At 37.4% G+C, this 19274-nt stretch overlaps 1 protein-coding gene across 9 annotated transcripts in view; it reads right to left on the reverse strand.

The window, feature by feature from the left end:
- The window catches only part of Nfib (nuclear factor I B), a 250254-nt gene that overhangs the window by 90894 nt on the left and 140086 nt on the right, over nucleotides 1-19274 (reverse strand). For all 9 annotated transcript variants that reach the window (XM_045160951.1, XM_004658443.3, XM_004658442.3 and 6 more), the window contains exon 3: nucleotides 12203-12256. In XM_045160951.1, coding sequence (XP_045016886.1) covers nucleotides 12203-12256 — 54 coding nt within the window. The remainder of the gene's footprint in view (nucleotides 1-12202; nucleotides 12257-19274) is intronic.

Raw genomic sequence — 19274 nt, forward strand, 5'->3', positions numbered from 1 at the left:
GCAGTTCAATTCAGAATGTGGCAGCAGTCTGAAACACTAAATTCTAAAGCTAAAAAGATACTTCATTAAAAAATTCTACAAAATAACCATTCTACAAACTCATCATGGCACTCTTTTGTTCCATGCCATTAACAATTATATTTGTTTTCCTAATATAGGCCTAGTTCTATGTTTAAAATAAGCATAAGGGGGGTCAAGGTCCATGAATAGCATATGTCAAAACGCTTACCCCCCAAAGCCAACAATTTTGCAAACCAAAATCTGATAAATTCATTAATAGCAAATAATTACTAAGTAAAAGGCAACAAGAGTTAAATTATCATATAATTTTTGAATTTTTTAAATTATCACATAAAATATTTGAATAATATGAATGAATGTACCTTTGAGAAGGTGCAAAAAATGATGACTGATAGCAGTTAATATCATTGGAAAATTTCCTGTTTAAATTACTTGATTTGGTGATACTCTTTCCCAGTTACAGAACAAGAAAGAAAAAAAAATGGGGCTGCCATAGATTGGTCTAGAGTCTACATCATGTGTTTTTAAGCCTGTGAGAATGAAAAAGGAAACTCAGGAACCTAGACATACGTCTACATGTTTCATTCTGCTTGTGATATATGAGTACATTTTCTATTCCTAAGTATGATGCTCTAATGTGTAAGCAGACTTCTTTGATATCTACACACACGCAGCACAGCTAGCCCAACAAATTGAACTGCAGAGCTCAGTGGTTTTAACTGGGGAGAAACACCCCTCCACATCTATGACACAGAACAATTCTAGGTTTCTAGTTGTGAGAAGGTAAATGATTTGGAATTTTTTTTTTTCTTCTTTATGAGACAGGGTCTCATGTTGCCCAAGCTGGCCTCAAACTCCCTGTGTAGCTCAGGATGGCCCCGAATTCCTGATTATCCTGCCTTTTCCTCCTGATTTGCATTCTTAATTTGTAGTTGTGTGCTTCAAATATATACCTTACAATATGCACAGGAAAATAACTTATATTGAGAGGAGATTTTAGAAGGAGGCTGTTATTGTAAAAGGAAAAATAACATATTTGGCAGGAAAGACAATCACTAAATCCTATCCAGAGCAGTAGGTTCAAGTAAAATCTCACCTTGGGGTATTTATATTTTGCATGGGAATTCTGACTCCATGGGGAAATCAACAGATCCAACAAAGGAAGAAAACCTGCTACAGCAGTACCTTTAAAAATTAAACAAATTACATCTTATTTTGTCAAGCCCTCTGGGAACTTTTCTGAAAGTAGGTACAGTATAAATGAAGTACATACATGAATATGTTAAAATTTTATTTGGAATGTATATTGTATTGCAACATAATTTCAGAATAGTTTCAGATAATACAAGACCTCAAAACAAAGTTACAAAGTTGTGAAAAAGAAACAAAAGCTTGAGTAACTATCAGCCCTTGACTAACCAGTCTTTTCTCTTATAGTCTTCTGTGAGTATATTTTTTACTGTGTTTGTTATACTGTGACCAAGTAGCAAGTCTGACCATTGAGAAAATATGACAGAGAGGGAAAGATAGGGACCTCCAAGCTCCAGCAAATACAATAATGAAAGAAAGTTACATTCTTTACCAGTGACCTGACCCACCTCCTCCAGAGTGCTGTTTCCTCAAGCCCCCATCATCTTCCATGAGCTTAATTCTGCCCACTGCCCTCCTCCCAATAGCTATAGCCACTGGGTGCACCACAAGAACTCAAGTACTATACTCATATATCTGCCAACAGACCTAGCTTGGTTCTGCTGCAGGGCCCCAGCACACAGCTAGGTCTCCACAATAGTATGAACTCTGCACAAGTTAGTCAAATGTAAACAAGATACTTTCATTTTATTATTTCTTATTTCATCAAGAGGCAAAGTGTTCTTTATCAAGGTTGAGAGAGGTGAATCAGGGAAAAACTGTTAATCTTGCATTCAAATCACTACTGACTGTAGTTTTTAAACTATGATGAATATAAGTTTATCCTATAATAACCAATAACTAATTGGAATCTCACACAAGTCCCTTCCCTCTTTGTCCTTATTTTATAAGTAAAGTGAAGAACTTGGACAACAATCTATAATTGAGCATTTACATCTGATATTTCTTTGAATAATGTTTCTGAAAATATTTCATGAAAAAATAATAAACTGGATTACAGTATCAAATTAATAATTAATAATTATTTATGGGAGGAGGCTTCTGTAAACAGATGCTGACAATATAAAGCAGCAAGTGTAACGAAAGCAGTGACACACAGCCCTGCCTGGGGGGATCCAGTAAGTTGCAGAAAAGAGTTTGGATAGAAGGCACGAGCACCGTCTCCCAGGCTGTACTACGGCAATCACAGCTGTGGCAGGGACAGAGCACAGCACCCAAGAGAGAGCAGAAGAGGGAGAACGAGGTGCCTGACATTGAACACCATCTAAAGCTGTGGAATACACACAGGTTTTTAGGTAGTGAGCCATCTGGGGTTTTAGGCAATTTGTTTTTCATGAAGTAAAATCATATATAGGCTCAGAAAAAGAAATATAAATGGAAAAGAAGAGATAATAAGGCTTTTATACAATTTCAAGCTCAAACAAATAGGACAGAATGGAGAGGTAGGGCATTTCAAGGAGTACATGGATGGTGAGTGAGAGGGAAGATTCCTCAGAAAGGTCACTGGTGACTCCAACCCACGGTATCTTAGGAGATTCTGGTGTAGTGAACATATTTTACAATGGGAAACAAGCAGAATGTCTAATAGAAAAGAACACAAATGTACTTTTGGAGATGGGAGTGTGAGTTACTCACAATACATCTAGGGAAATATCCAAAAAGTAGTTGGAAACATTGGCCTGAAACATTAGGATAAAGATGTGTTCCCAAAGGCATATACTTGGGAAAACAAAAATAAAAATGTATTTTGAAAATCTCAGGAGGTACTGAAAACATTAAAGACTAAGGACAAAAATATCTTTAATAAGAGGAATAGAGTTACCATTGACTAAAGAAAACACCAATTCCTGTACTTCTAAAATAGATATTATTTTCAAAACCAAGGGACAAGTTTTAAAGAGTATGATTAAATCAACAATACCCCAAGGATATGGGCCAGGAATAGTAAGTGATTCACACCTATAATCCCAGCACTTGGGTGGCTGAGGCAGGAGAATCACTGCCTATTTGAGGCAAGCCTATAATAACTACATAGTGAGACCCTGTGTAAGAAAAAATTAAAAAGTAAAACAAAACAAAACATATATAAGGTAAACTGGAAGAGAATGGAAAGAAAGTACTATGGACACAACCTCTTTAAAAAGTCATAAACTTAAAGGAAATAATTACAATAGGAATAGAAGCCCAGTTGCAGACATTGATAGAAATTCAGTCTTGTCAAGAAAAAGAAGAGTGATGTGGCATGAATGGAAAAATATTTGTCTGATGTAGGATATGACACACATTGTTAGGTAAAAGTCAAAAAAATAGAGATGCAAGAAAAGCCAAAATAAAACATAGTATAGACAAAAGGTTCAATGGAGACAGAAAAGTTGGTGGCATCAGAGAGAAGAAACACCTTTGAGAGGCAACTGGGAAAATATGTATACAATGTAAATGGAAAGGTTTGATGGATAAAGTCTTGCCAAGGAAAAAGTAACCCCCCCAGATTCATTTTTACTCTTCCTTACGGTAATAATAAAAACTGTGGGCTGTGGGCTTGAACTTTGCTCTTCCCAAGGTTTTGTCTACAATAGTATTTTTAAAATATTTTATTTAGTATTGATTGATTGATGAGAGTATGATAGAGTAAGAGGTTAGCGGTTAAGCGCTTGTCTGTGAAGCCTAATGGACCCCGGTTGAAGGCTCTATTCCCAGGACCCATGTTAGCCAGATGCACAAGGGGGTGCACACGTCTGGATTTCGTTTGCAGTGGCTAGAAGCCCTGGCATACCCATTCTCTCTCTCTCCTCCCTTTCTCTTTCCCTCTCTCCCTCTCTCTCTCTTTGCCTCTTTCTCTGTCTGTTGCTTTCAAATAAATAAATAAATACAAACCAAAAAATTTTAAAAAAACTGTAACAAAAAGTCTTTCCAAAGCTGGAGAGATGGCTCAATGGTTAAGAACACTTCCTGTGCAAACATGAGGGCCTGAGTTGGATCCCTGGGATCCATATAAGAAATGAGGCGTGACTGCACATGACTCTAACACCAGTCCCATAGGGGAGGAAAATTAAAAGTCACTTCACTGTGTGTGAAAGGTAGCAAGCTCATGAGTCAGTAAGAGACTCCAGATCAAATAAGAATGGAAGGGATCCAGCCAAAACAAGCCCATAGTGCACTCAAGAGGGATCTGGCTTCACAACTCAATATAGGTGAAATAGAAACTCACTTAACAAATGCTAACTGGGCTCATTTGCACTGGAGCAATGCATTCTCTAAATTTGAGTATAGAAGTATGAACTGAAAGTGCTAATCACACCTCCCATATCAGGGCAAGATGCTTGAAAAAAAAAAAAATCATCCAGGTAGGAAAATAGAAGATTGATGGAACAGGACACCAAACATTCTGCTCCAGCCACCACAGGTTAGCATTCCTTGTGAAGGTGAGCACATGGGGCACTGCAAGGACACATATATGTGCAAACACTCCCCCCATACACACATGCGCATGTGTGCATGCAAAATAACCGTCATTCCACATTTCTGCTGATGACAAAGGGCATATAGTAAATTTACTATCAAAAAATTCCAATTCTGCTTGCTCTTTTTGTTTCAAAAAGCAAATCTCTACCATTCTATTCTATTCTAAATTTTTATGCACCTTATTTTGACTTGAACTTTGCTATGGCATCTTAAGAAGTATGGGACAAAAACAAGAACAAAAAAAAAAATCTCTATTTGGTTTCACATTAAATGACAACTCCTACAAGAAAACTTTCTAATCAGCCCAGCTGGAGAAAAGGCACAATGGGAAAACACCCTCATTTTTATCAAGCACCTGCGATTTGCAGGGGTGCTCTTCGATCTGCTCCTCACAGCTGGTATGGTTATAGTTGAGTTTCTGGGAAGTTGGCTGGCTTGCTCATTCTCCCCATGGCTCTTACGATCACTGTAAAAAGAAAGCTTGATTCAGGAGAAAATGTCATTCTAAAGTCCGTGCTCTTTCCATTCTACCACTCTCTGCAATGGATAGAAACAGCATTTCACTTTGAATTCCCGTAACACTTTAGCTGAGGCACTACATATCTAATCATCGTAGAAAAATACTATTGTGGGGCTGTAGAGATAACTCAGTGGTTAAGGCACTTGCCTGCAAAGCCTAAGTACCCAAGTTGCCATGTAAAGACCCCAGTACCCGTGTAAAGCCAGATAAACAAGGTGGCACATGCATGTGGAGTTCACTTGCCGTGGCTAGAGGCCCTGACATACCCATTCTCTCTCTTTCCCTCTCTCTCCACCTCTTTCTCTATCATACTCTCATCAATCAATAACTAAATAAAATATTTTTAAAATACTATAGTAGACAAAACCTTGGGAAGAGCAAAGTTCAAGTGTTAATTCCTTTATTTCAAGTCTACAACATCTAGCTTAGCTTAGTGCCACAGATGTAACAATTTCTCACTAAGTTTCTACTGTGAAAAGTTTACCTATGGCCAAAATCAAGATTTTTGAGCTGTTTACAATTCTAAGTGTGGAATGGTGTAGATCTACCAACTTCCCATGGGGAAACAGCTGCTCCTACTCCTAATTTTGAGCTGACTCAAATCCATTGCCTCACTGTCTAGAATGTAACATTTAATCCAGGACTGAGTGTCTAGTGGGTAATTAATATTATTTGTTGCCTGATAGGGCAGGTGATTGAAGAAATAGGGAGAAATCTTCTTCCCTCAGGACCTTATGTGATATTTCTAAATTATCTTTCTTTTTTCAAATTAACTACTACAAGCAATCAGGCTAGCTCTATGGTAAAGACTGGGCATGGTGCCAACTGCTACGTAGACCAACCTTTGAAGAAGGGTTATATGTAAGTACCCAGAATGCAACCTGTAAAGATAAGTAGCTGAGGGCTATGCACACTTCTGGTTTTTTAAGAGTAATTTGTGAACAAACATTCCTCTCATGTGCTCCTCCTGTACTGTGAATCCTGTCCTAAATTGGAACATTTAAGGACTTGATTGAATGTGGTGTCTCCAAACAAGCAACACAATAAAGAGGGAAAATGTTTCTGAAGCAAAAATCATTAAAAAAAAAAATAAGAAGAACCTTTGATTTTTGACTGGCAGAGATTTCCATCATTCTTAGGTTACTTAAAAGCTACATGCCAACTTGTCCTCCAGCAGCCTGTCTCTTCTTTAATCCACTACACAATAACTTGCTTGCACCTTTGATTCTCTACTTGCAAAATCTGATCTTTACTGAAAGTCTGCTGATGCCCTGTCCATGGTTTTTCAGTAGATTTTATCTGTCATGATACCTGTTATTTCCTCCTGACAAGATAAATTTACTATCCAACTAATTGCAAGAGCATTTTAAAATCTACATATGTTTAACTGGTGATTCTGGGCAAAATAAAATCATTTCCTAGCATATAATATTTTAACCATGAGAAGAGAAAATATCATGAAATTTACTTTGAGAATAAAATATAAATTAACCTTATGAATAGATTTCTGAAATGTAATATACCATCTCTGAATATTGATTTATGAGGCTGTGGGATTAAATTATTAAATTAGCTGGAGGGGGAGGCTTCAACTACAATGTAAGGTTTTAACCACTGCTAGCCCATCTTTTCAGGGTCTTTCTACTTGTATGTTTATAAATAGATACATTGTTTATAATCTGTTGCAAATTACCTAGTGCCAAAGTTTAAAACTCTATCAGTATCATTAAACAGGTTATGTTCTTCCATTAAAATAACCTTGATTCTGAGAGATATAATAAATGAGGATAAGAGAAGAAATATTAACCTATTAATTAAAAGTGAATGCAATGTGATTCTTAAATATTAAAGTAATTTCTTTCTTTGATACTGGGCACCATAGTCTAAGATAAAAAAAAATTCCATGAGGGCCTATGTAAATTTACCTGCTTATGCCAATAATAAAAGAAAATGTTTTATCATTTTAGCAACAATTAAGGAGTGTTAAGTATGCCCCAAGTTCTAAGATTTAAAAACATTATGTGAACTGTTAGGCAACCATGGACCCATTGATCCCAAAGTAAGCACCACTACTGCTGATGTAAAACTGGTTCTCCGTCAGTATTGGCTGAATGGTGTTTTCATGATACTCCTCTGGTGGCCTCCACTGTAGTATCTAGTCAATACAGCTGAAAGGAGATCAGCTTCAAATGCTTTTATGACTTAAACAATTTCTTAAGTGTATGACAACATACTGTTATAGTTAATAGATCTTTGTGCAACTTTTTAAATGATTTACTTCATTCTGTTCTTATTCAAGACAGGGGATAGAAGGAGGTTGATATGAAGGTACACAACATATAGTCCTTGTGGTAACGCGCTTTCAAGCCACATGGAAATGACAAAGCACACACACAAGCACACATACTCTACAAACCCTGAATAAAAAGAAAAAAGGAAAAGCAGGAAAGAATGCCCTAAGCCTATTCATTCCAGAAAGTTCTGGTTAATGAGACTTGAAATGCTTCAAAAAGTGACATGAAAAACTCTACAAAAACTGCTCAAGGATTAACTTTGTTTTTCCCTTGCTGTAGCACCAGTCAAGGGAGTGTTCCCCACAAAACTATAGCATAAACTCCAAACTGAGACATTGCGTTTGGAATTGACTTAGAAAAACCACTGAACATTTTCCTTGGACAACCACCATTCAGCATTAAGAAAGTCTGGGAATTCTAAGAGATCATGGCTCAAGAAATGTAGACATACAAAATAATACAGCAAATCAAAGCTAAGTTCAAACAATTGCACTCCAATCATGAATTTCCTAAAAGTTGAAGTAGAGTTTTGAATTATTGGAAACAAAATGAAATCTCAGTCCAAGTCCCCAAATTCCTGGTTTGTCTTTGCTTGACCAGAGTTAGTTACTAGAATTCAGAAAAGACTCCTATATTTTTATTGCTTAGGAGAGATTATCATTATATTCAAAGAAAGTGCATATAAATACATATTTTTGACTACTCTGCATTAAGCAAGGGCAGTATCTATCACTGAACATGTAAAACAACCTCATGCTTTTGAAGCAAAGAACCATGAGACAGTGTTAGGCACATTTGAATTTAGCACATATAAGATTATGGTGCCCACCACTGTCACTTAACAAAGAAAAACCCTAAGTCACAGTTTAAGAAACTACTATAATTACTATTTACATGTTTTTATAAATAATAAATATCTAGACATTAAATGTTTTTAAAAATAAAAAATATTGGGTGGAGAATTGGCTTAGCAGTTAAGGTACTTCCCTTAGAAACCTAAAGACCCAGGTTTGGTTCTCCAGCCCCCGGAATGACAAGGTCATGCATGCATTCGTTTGCAGTGGCAAGAGGTCCCAACACACCCATTCTCTCACGATCTCTCTATCTGCCTCTTTTTTTCTCTCTCTCAAATAAATAAATAAATATTAAACATAATAAGTATCAAATATTACTCCTCTCAAAATGTATTATTTTATTTTCTGTGTAAATGAGAAACCCTAGTTAAAAACTAGAGGCTTTTATTTCTGTCAATGTCTATACTACAGGGTGAATTACATTACAGTTAGCAAGAGGGGAGCAGAGGGATGAGACAGAGAGAATAGGACAAACTATAATGATGTTGATATATAGATAGATAGGTAGATATAGATATATGAAATGAGTATATATGTGAAAATGTCATAAGACCAAGAATAAATTTTAAATATTGATGTGTGTGTGTGTGTGTGAAAATGCCATGATAAGACCAAGAACTTTGTATGTTAATTTAAAACCTATAAAAAAAAAATTTATATAATTAAAAAAATAGGTTTTGAATGAGTAAGGAAGTAGGGTTTAAGTTAGACAGCCAGGTCTAATGCTACAGGAAAGCCATGAAGAGAGGGCATCTGGTCTACACTTACAGAAGGACTGGATGGGAAGCCACCTTTGGTCAGGAGCAGATTTGAAAGGACCTCTCCCTAGAGGGCCGGGGATTCTTTTTTAAGATTTTATTTTAGAAAATTAGTTATTTATTTGAGAGACAGAGAGAGAAAGAGGCAGCTAGAGAGAGAATGAGCAGGCCAGGCCCTCTAGCCACTGTAAGCAAACTTTAGATGCATGTGCCACCTTGAACGTTTGGCTTACATGCGTTCTAGGGAATCAAACATTGGTGCTTAGGCTTCACAGACAAGTGCCTTAAACATTAAGCCATCTGTCCAAGCCAGGACTGGGGATTTTTCAATCTCTTTTCAAGCTAATGAGAACAAACCCAGGATTAGATGTCTCCATGGACTGCATATCTCCCAGAGATGAGAAGGTGTGGTGATGGGGGCAGGCTTTTTCAGGAGCTGAGCTTGTCTTTGTGAAAGCAATGGAAGTAGCTGAGAGGTCTGACTGCTATCTCACTTGCAGCCCTACACTGGATTTTCCTGTGAATACACTGAGCCTTGTCAGGATGCAGTCTGGACTCTGGAGACTACATGTTCTGGGAAAAGACAAATTAAACTCTAAAATACCAACATGCTTATACCTATAAAGTACTTCTGATTAGCAACTGTAATTTACCACAACTGAGTGCAAAATAAGAACCTTTATAAAGTTTAGGATTCTTATCCTTAAAACTATAAATTAGCATCTATTCTTAGTGGCTTGAGTTATATCAAGGTTTTATAGAACAAACTTTTACTTTTATCAAAAACTCTTTAATGAAAAAAAAACTTTAATAAATGAGAGACCCTGTCTTATAAAATTTACTTTATAAGCTTTGCAGTTAAGACCAAAATATGATGGCATACAAAGAATGTTAGAATGATGGAAATATTGCTAAGAATGATCCAAAGAAAATTCTAATTTTAACCTACATTAATTTATTCCTACCATTCCAATCTTATGACACAGCTCCCAAAAAAATTTCCCCTTAGGAAACTTCAAAAGGAAAAAAAAAAAAAATGTTTTACCTTGTCTCTGTTTGCCAAAGTTTATGAAAGCAGAAAAAAAAATAATAGAGGCTACATGGTATGTAGCAAAAGAAAAACTTAAACAAGCTTCTACACAAATAGTAAAAAATCTAATTCTGTCATTACATAATCACTCAAAGGTTACTGCCCACCTCAAGCAGAAAGCATTTCTAGGTGGGCATTACTTGCTTCTGCACATGCTCTGAGATGCGGCGACAACTTTATAAACTCCAATCAAGTGACATTCAAATGCAAACAACAGCCTTTGTTTAATCCGACTTATAATACACACCAACCCTTTTTCTACTAGAAGTATTTTCATCCCATTCTTTGTAAATGTGTAAAGAAGCTTTAAAAAATGCCTGAATATAAATTTACTTTGGATACACACAGAAAACACTCGTCAACTAAAAGAAAGAAATATTTGTTTTTAAAATATTTATATTTATTAATATTTATGCATTTTTTATTTGACAGAGAAAGAGGGAGGTAGGGAGCAAGAGAGAGGAGAGAGAGAATGGGCGTGCCAGGGCCTCCAGCCACTGTAAATGAACTCCAGATGCATGTGACTCCTTGTGCATCTGGCTAATGTGGGTCCTGGGGAATCAAACCTCGGTCCTTTGGCTTTGCAGGCAAATGCCTTAACCGCTAAGCCATCCCTCCAGCCCAATATTTGTTTATAAGTTAGTGGAATTTCTCAACTTTAGAACATGACAGACAAAACTTATTATTGAACCTTGTTTGAAAATTAATATATTAAATAGTTCTGTAATGTATCTGTGGGAAAACAATATTTTAACTATAAATTATATTACCTATTGTGTCAATATCAAATTTATGAATAAAACAAATCAATCTAATTATATATTTTATATATGTACTTTTCAGAACATTTTATCTTTAAAGTGCATAATGTTTTTGTCAAACAATATGATTTTAGACAATATAGAAGAACATAATATGTATGAAGAAAAATAATTTTTCAACAATTAAAACATAAACAAAAATGGATATAAGTTTCAGTAAGAAAAGTGTTTAGCTTGGATTTTGTATTTTATTTGTATATCTACTTTCAATATCTTTCTATAATCGTAGGAGCATATTAGTGTAGCATGTTTTCACGCAGTTGGGGAACTCCAACTTCATAGAAGCTAAGCACTATGATATGGAAACTCACTTTAAGGACCTAAAACCAAGATTTCCTGAGGAATCTTATAGTTACGACTTTTATATATGTTGCAGTATATTTCTAGTGAAATAACAGATGAGATGGTTTGATGAAGCATAGAGCATGTGTGGCTGTTTGGGGGTTGACTGTGTTTTACTTTTGTTTTTGTTAGCACATATTTAGGACATTCTTTTAACAAAATCAGAGATACAATTAAAATGTTATGGTAATGAAAACTTGAAATCCTTCCTCATGATAGAGAAAAAAGAAAAACACTGTTCATAAATAAACAGTAACATGCTATGTATTCCGAATATGGAGCACCTAAGCCACAGGGGCAACCATGCTATGAACGCGCATCTTCAGATGTGGAGCCACAGCTGAAAACAGGGGCTGCGGTACACTCTGTACGAAGGAAAAAACTCCAGCCTTGTTGTGTCCTGACTCAGGGGATCCAATTCAAACCAACTTATGGAATAAAAATTCTTTTAAAAAATCCTTTGATAAACAGCATAACCAGCCACCGCCCCTTTTAAAGTAGAGTTAATAAACTATAAGAGAATGGAAAATTTGACCTTTTCTCCCAGGGATGGATATATACATAGATAGAGAGAGTGTGTGTGTGTATTATATTAATTTTCAAACAGGAATACCTTCTAGCACCTAAAACACACATAATCAAACTACATGCACATTCGCTTTTAAAAAATTAGAAATAAAAATTAAAATATCAACAACTAGGTAAACACTGAGGATGCCAGTATAGAATTATTACCACTGCAGAGGGCATAAACACAATCACATCTTGTCCCAACTACCTGCCTGCCAGAACAAAATAGGCAGCTGACCAATTATGGGGTGTTTATCTATACAGGGGTGCCTTTGTTCTCCAACAATGTCAGATTGCACACGTCCTGGAACACATATTTACCTGGAGGATTCTTGGCAGGATCATTGTGGCTTGGACTTCCTGATTGTCCCGAATCTGTAAAGAAATCACAGAAAATGTTTTCTTTCTAATTTGTTTTGCAAGAATTACACAATCCTCAGAAGGACTTAAAAAAATATTTAAGGTACAACAATGAAGTTAAGTGTTTAAATAAAGTATACTTTCCCAAGCCTTTTGATGTCAACATAATTCATCAAAATTGATGAATGCCTATACATATTTCTATGTCAAAAGGAACAAACAACTATTGGTCTGTGTTCTAAGGATGGAGGAAAGCTTTTTGAAACAAAAGGTCTGGTTGCAAAGCCACAACGATGGTTTGAAGGGTAGGCAAAAATCAAGGCCAGTTAGTAGAAATACGCAATAAAGCAGTTACCATTCCTTAAAAATTGCAATATGAATATAATTAAACATACTTTAAAAAACCTGAAAATGTGTTTTTATTCAAAGAGTAAAATATACAGAAACGAGAGCATGCTTTACCAGGATTTCACACACATGGTCATATGCCCACTCCAGTAATCCCCCAACCTACTGGATCCCAGCCCAGTTTTGTCTGCATCCCATAATAGCAATCGATTTGCAAACACCAGGAAAAGCATAAATTACTAGGTAGAAACCAACATGGCTGTGTGGAAAGCAAATTGTTGGATCAATTTAATTTCCATCTGTGAGAGACAGACAGACTGCAGATAAGGAGGAGGAAGCTGACGCCTTCTATCCAGACTTTCTAGTCCTCCCCTCATCATTCCTCACCATTACTCCACAAGGAACCATGGAGGACACACACTGTTAGGCAACATGCCCTTCCCGACTAATCCCACACTGCTGTGTTTTGCTCGCTGCTCTTGCCTTCAAGTCCCCTCTGCGTTTATCTATGTCATTCGTCCCGTGCTATTATGCACTTACTTGTAGGTTGCTGTGTAATCTTCTTTTATTGGTGCTAGCATTTTACTTTTGTCTCCCCAACTAAATTGCATGCTCCTGAGCAGAGGCAGTGATGCTTGTCTCCTCTTTTTGTCTGCCTCTGGGTACATTCCTGGCTGTGGACACAGCAGGCTTGCCATAGGGATGTGCAGCCTTCTTGGCTGGTCTAAAAATGCAACTTTGAACCCTATCATGAATTTCAACAAAATGTGATAGGCTGGGGATGGATAACAACTGGGTCATAGATGGCCCTATGACAAGTCTCTTCCCAAAACCTTGTCATTATACTTGAGCCAAGAAAGGGATTGTCTTGGTTAAGTAGTAAAAAATCAGGTTCTAGGTTTTTTATTGCTGTTTTGTTTATTGGGTTTATCTGGCTACTCCAGGTAAGTCATTAGCATATTGAAACTGTTGATTCTGCTCTTAAATGCAAGAACATCCTGTCAGTTTATTCCTGTACAAACCTTGCTTATTTATTTCTGTCCTTTGGCACATGCTTGTTAGAATAGATTTAATGGTGAGAAGTTTACCCCTCCATTCCATTTCCTTAAATGTCTTTTCTTCTTTGCTCCAGTGCAAATTTCACCAGTGAAAACATATTTAGTGATTCCCACAATATCATGCACCTTGTTCTTCACTTCCAAGATGGAAAAAGTGGACAGAGAAGGCCATTACTGCTGTGTGATGCTGGGGTCTTCTAGCCAGAATATCACCTCCCTTGAGGCAAGACTCAGAGATTTATAACTTAGGATAACAATCTTTCTCTTTCTACATTCTGATCAGACAGTCTAAAATATGGCCTATTTTTCAGGCCCAGAAATTATAGTTACACTCTAACAAATGCCTCTCTATATTTTGCATTATAGTTTAATGTGCAAGGTTTCTGGCCTGTTGAGAGATTCCTACTTAGCCAACTCATTTATACTCGCTGACAAGACCCCTGGCCATGTTTTTCCTTTCCCTCTGCAGCCACCTACAGTCACGAATGCACTTCTAGAAATTATGGAAGACCTGTTAAAACTGCCATAGGAGCTGGGGAGATGGCTTGCCAATTACAAAGCTTGCCTGTGAAACCTAAGGATCCCTGTTAAATTCTCCAGGTCCCACATAAGCCAGACATACAAGGTGATGCAAGTGTACAAGGTCACACATGTGCCCAAGGTGGCACACATGTCTTGAGTTTGATTGCAGTGGCTAGAAGCCCTGATGCACCAATTCTCTCTCTTTCTCTCCTTAAAAATTTGAAAAAAGGGCTGGAGAGATGGCTTAGTAGTAAGCACTTGCCTGTCAAGCCTAAGGACTCTGGTTCAAGGCTCGATTCCCCAGGGCCCACGTTAGCCAGATGCACAAGGGGCACATGCGTGTGGAGTTCCTTTGCAGTGGCTAGAGGCCCTGGAATGACTATTCTATATCTATCTACCTGCCTCTTTCTCTCTCTTTGTCTGTTGCTCTCAAATAAATAAATAATTAATTTTAAAAAATTGGAAAAAAAAAACTAATTGTCATAGGTGGGATGCAGCAACAGCATTTCTGGACCCTATCCCTAAGCCTTATCATGTTAGGTTACAAATACTACAAAAAGCCACCCATCAGCCCTCCGAGCCTCTGTGGTTGGAATTGCAACTCATTCTTAAGGATGTGCTCAGTAGTCAGCACAATGACATCTGATAGTACCACGACATCCACTTGGATAACCTTATTTTTGGAAGGGAGATAAATGTTATTTTCTCTTCTTATTTCAAGTGAAAAAAAGTATATGTTTACTAAAAATACTAAAATATAAGTATTTGGAAGAAAGCTAAAGTGAACTCTTAACACTGTTATATATTCGCTTTTTGAAACAAGTCTACTTTGTGCAATGATCTGCAGTTTCCTGGCTCCAATAACAGGTTTTCCTTGACAATAAAAAGTAACTAACATATAAGGCATAGATGAGGCCCCAAGAGGACAAGGAACAAAACATTTACTTTTCATATTGTGAATTCTAACAGTGCAATCTACTCTTAACTTATATGTCACCTCATATTGGTCACTTAATTCCAACTGCTAGAAAAGGAAGTAACTTGCAATTCGTGGTTGACAGAGAAACCAACAATGAACTGTTATTGTGGTTGACTTCAGAGAAGGAATTATTCAGACCACATCTAAAATACCTGTAATTTACCACCGAGGTCAAATTACTCTAGACATAAAGGTTTCATTAACTACTTCCATCACTTTGTTCAAGTCCCTTCCCCACTTGAGAGAGAAAGAAAAAAAAAAAACAGAGATTAATATGCTATACTGAATCCTAAATCCATCCATCATTACTCCTGGGTCTCATACAAAATTACTTAATGTTTAGAGCCTCACATCTCACTCTTGAAAATGGTAATAACATTACTGACCTTAGAATCACTTGCAAAATGATTCTGGCACACTAAACATGGGTACCTGTTTTGGACACATCCTCTATTATCAATATTATTGAAAGATATTATTGAATAGAGTCTTGTAAAAATGGTCCACATTTTTCATGGATTCACAACAAGAAAGAGAGAAAAGGGATAACTAAATTCTATGTACTTCAGTCCAAACATACAAAGATGACCTGTGATAGGTCTGCTGAACATGAAGGTATGTGCCAGCCTATGAATCCCTATATAAATGCCTTAGAAGGAGGATCCTCATGCAATGTCCCATGGTGCAAATGAAAACTCCTAAAGGCCAAACGTTTTGAGGAACAAGGCTGGTAGGAATATTGTGGGAGCTGCCCAGCATGCTGCTTCTTGTCTCTAGAAAGATTCTGATGCCATGAAGACAAGACAGAATGGGTCTGGAAGGCAGCCAACCAAAATCAGCCTCCCTCATTCTCTAAACATCTCATTCATCTGAATCTATGCTCTCTATATGTTGTTTCCTTTGGATGTAAGTAGACAGAGAGTTAGAGTGAATCCACTCCGTATTGTGACTTTTGGAAAATCTCCTCATTCTTTCCTTCTGCCTCTCCATTTTTGAAGACAGGGCTTTGCTATGTTACATAGGCTGGCCTCAAACTCCTGCACTCAGGGAATCCTCCTGCCTCAGCTGCTACAGCAACTAGGGTTACAAGTGTGGACTATTCCACTTTGTTCTCTTTTTCATTAGTATTAATATAAGCATATTATTCATTCTTTTAGTAAGAAAAATAATGAACAGATGTCTCACTTATCATTAACCCAGGGCTAGAGAGATGGCTTAGCCTTTAAGGCACTTGTGTGCAAAGCCAAAGGACCCACATTCAATTCCCCAGGACCCACATAAGCCAGATACACAAGGTGGAACATGCGTCTGGAGGTGATTTGCAGTGGCTGGAGGCCCTGGCGTACCTATTCTCGCTCACCTTCTCTTCCTTTCTTTCCTTTTTTCCCCCCCTCAAATAAATAAAATTAAAATATTAAATTATCATTAACTCAACCTACCCCTCCTGCAGGTGAAAGCACTCAAGAGTAGGACAAGATTTTGAGTGGCCCTGGGATCCAACTTCTCCAGCTCCTTCACCATTTTATTTTAAGAAGTTCTTGTATCCCTCAACTTTACCTCAAAGGAGGCCACCTTTCATGGTTATGTAGTACACTTCAAGCTGTGCCACCATATGTACAATTTCTTGGTGGGCATGATGCAATCTCGAAGCCACACCAAGCCAGCGATCCTCGAGGAGATTAAATGCTTCCAGGAACCCGCCTTCTTCTAACTTCCCTCCTTTGCCTGCCATTTATAAATACCTCCAAGATCATTTTTTAGACTTATATAAAACACATATCTGTGCTTGGTACCTAAATTAGAAATTAGTGTTACTATCAATTGAATTCTACATACTATTGTAGGTGTGGCAGAGAGGTAGGCTCGAACTCAAATTTACTTTCCATTCTCTCCACTATACAGCAAAAAGTGTTTTTACCAATAACCAGGTAGAAGTCAAGAGAAGCCCACTCATGCTAACCAATAAGTATTGGCTGTTAAGTGCCATCACCAGCACTGACTCTCCAGTGGGAATGAACTGCAGCTCTCTGTGGGGAGTAAACCAAAACTCAGACTTTTTAGACATGATTAGTATAAATGAAAACCAGAAAATATTTAGGAAGCACCTTCTGTACTCAGGTGCCTGGCACTGTCTGGAACATAGTAATGCTTACTGCATTTCCATTAAGTTTACAGTGATGACCTGTACACATTGTTTTTAAAAGGAATTATATAAAATATGAGTTCTAGAAGCTCAGAAGTGGCACAAAGTGCACAAATTAAAAAGCTGGGGAGGGAGAAGTGGGCAAAGGCTGATCAAGGAGTGCTGAGTCATGGTTAGATAACATGAGGATTTGATGTGCTTATTGCACAAGAGGACTACCAGAGAGAACGATAATGGGCTATTCAAAAATAAAAAGCAAGAAGGAAGGGTTCTAAATGTTTTAAACAAAAAGAAATCATAAATGTTTGAAGAAATGGATATACCAAACCCAATTTAAGTGTTACAAAACATGTGCATGTAATAAGACATCACATAGTACCCAGAAATAAGTATGACGTTTATATTTTTCTGTATTACTTTCAAATTTAATTTAAATTTAAAATTAACACATTGTAATATAGATGAGTATATAACCAGAAGAAACAAATGACTTATCATAGAAAGGAGGGCAAGGTAGTATCAAAAAAAATCAGATGGAAGTGACACAAGGAATAGTTTCTTGATAAATAAATAACATGACCTAACAAACTTATCTAGTGCATGCTTTTCACTCTGCTGCCAAGGTGATATTTATTTATTTGTCTTGTGGGATGTGTTTATGGTGTGTATGCATGTATACACAGGTTATAGATAATGTGCATATATATATATGCTCCATGCACACACTGGGTGTCCTCCTCTTCTGCCTGTCTTCTTGACACAGGGTCACTCACTGGACCTGCAGCTGCTGTTTTTCAGCTATACTTGCTAACCAGTCGGCTCCTGCAATCTTCCTATCTCCTCCACCCCTTAGCACTGGGTTTATAGAGGCTTGCACAGCCACTCCTGACTTGAAGTACTCTTACCTACTGAGCCATCTCCCTAGCCACATACTGATCATTATTTAACCCAAAACTTACTAACTTACCTTTTTGCTCAAACCCTTCTGTTCTAAATACCCAAAGAAAGAGCTCCAAGGGTTTTATATAGGAATCTTGACCTGGCCGCTGCCAATACCTGGTTCACACCTAATTTCCTCAGGTCTACCTACACTTGATGCCTATGATGGGCCCTGTTTTCCTACCTTCCATCTTCCATGGTGAGATGTCCCTTCTGGGTGACAGAAGGGATGTCACCTATTTATTATCTCCCCAAGTATGGGTGAACAGTGGTAAATACTGGCATGGTTAGTTAGGTTAAAGTCACAAGAAATTAACTTGTCTATAAGTTAGAGGAGTGGACAAAGAATGAAGACATCATTTGGATTAGCCTTCTGTGGGAAGGGCAAAGGGACACAGGAAGCATCCCCAGAACTGAGCCACTAAGAAAGGTATAGTTCTGCTTTCTTGTATCCAGAGTGGGGGCATTTGGAAATGAGAGCCTGAGATCACAGTAATAATTTTTCATCAGGAGTTAAGTAATGGCTCTTACCAACAAAGAGAAGAGAGGTTTGGTAGGGTTCCAGGAAGCCAGATGGGGGCCAAGGAATGCTGTGGTTTATACCAATAGACTGCCTTTCTACTACTAGATGTAACTTCTTGCTGAAGCCCATTCTCAGACTCAAGTATCAAAAATAAAATCAAATTTAATCGACAGTAGTAGCATATGCTTATAATCCCAGCACTCAAAAAGGGAAGCTCTAGCAGGATGACCAAGTGAGAAGCCAGCCTAGGCTACACAGCAAGTCCAAGGCCAACCTGAGATACACACAAGGAAAGAGGCAGTAAAAGAGGGAAGGAAGGACAGGGTATCAAATTTGAGAAGCATGATTTCAATTTATAGTCATTTGGGTGTAAAGAAGGAACTGAATAAGGTAAACTGTAGGCACCCTTCCGGCTCTAAAATTATATGATTCTATAACAATATACCTTTTATATTGAGAGATATCAGAAGAGTAAATGAAACTCAAACTTTAACCTGTTAACCTAGCAGATAGCCTCTGCT

The sequence above is a fragment of the Jaculus jaculus genome, chromosome 1 (genome assembly GCF_020740685.1).
Source record: "Jaculus jaculus isolate mJacJac1 chromosome 1, mJacJac1.mat.Y.cur, whole genome shotgun sequence".
NCBI lineage: Eukaryota > Metazoa > Chordata > Mammalia > Rodentia > Dipodidae > Jaculus > Jaculus jaculus.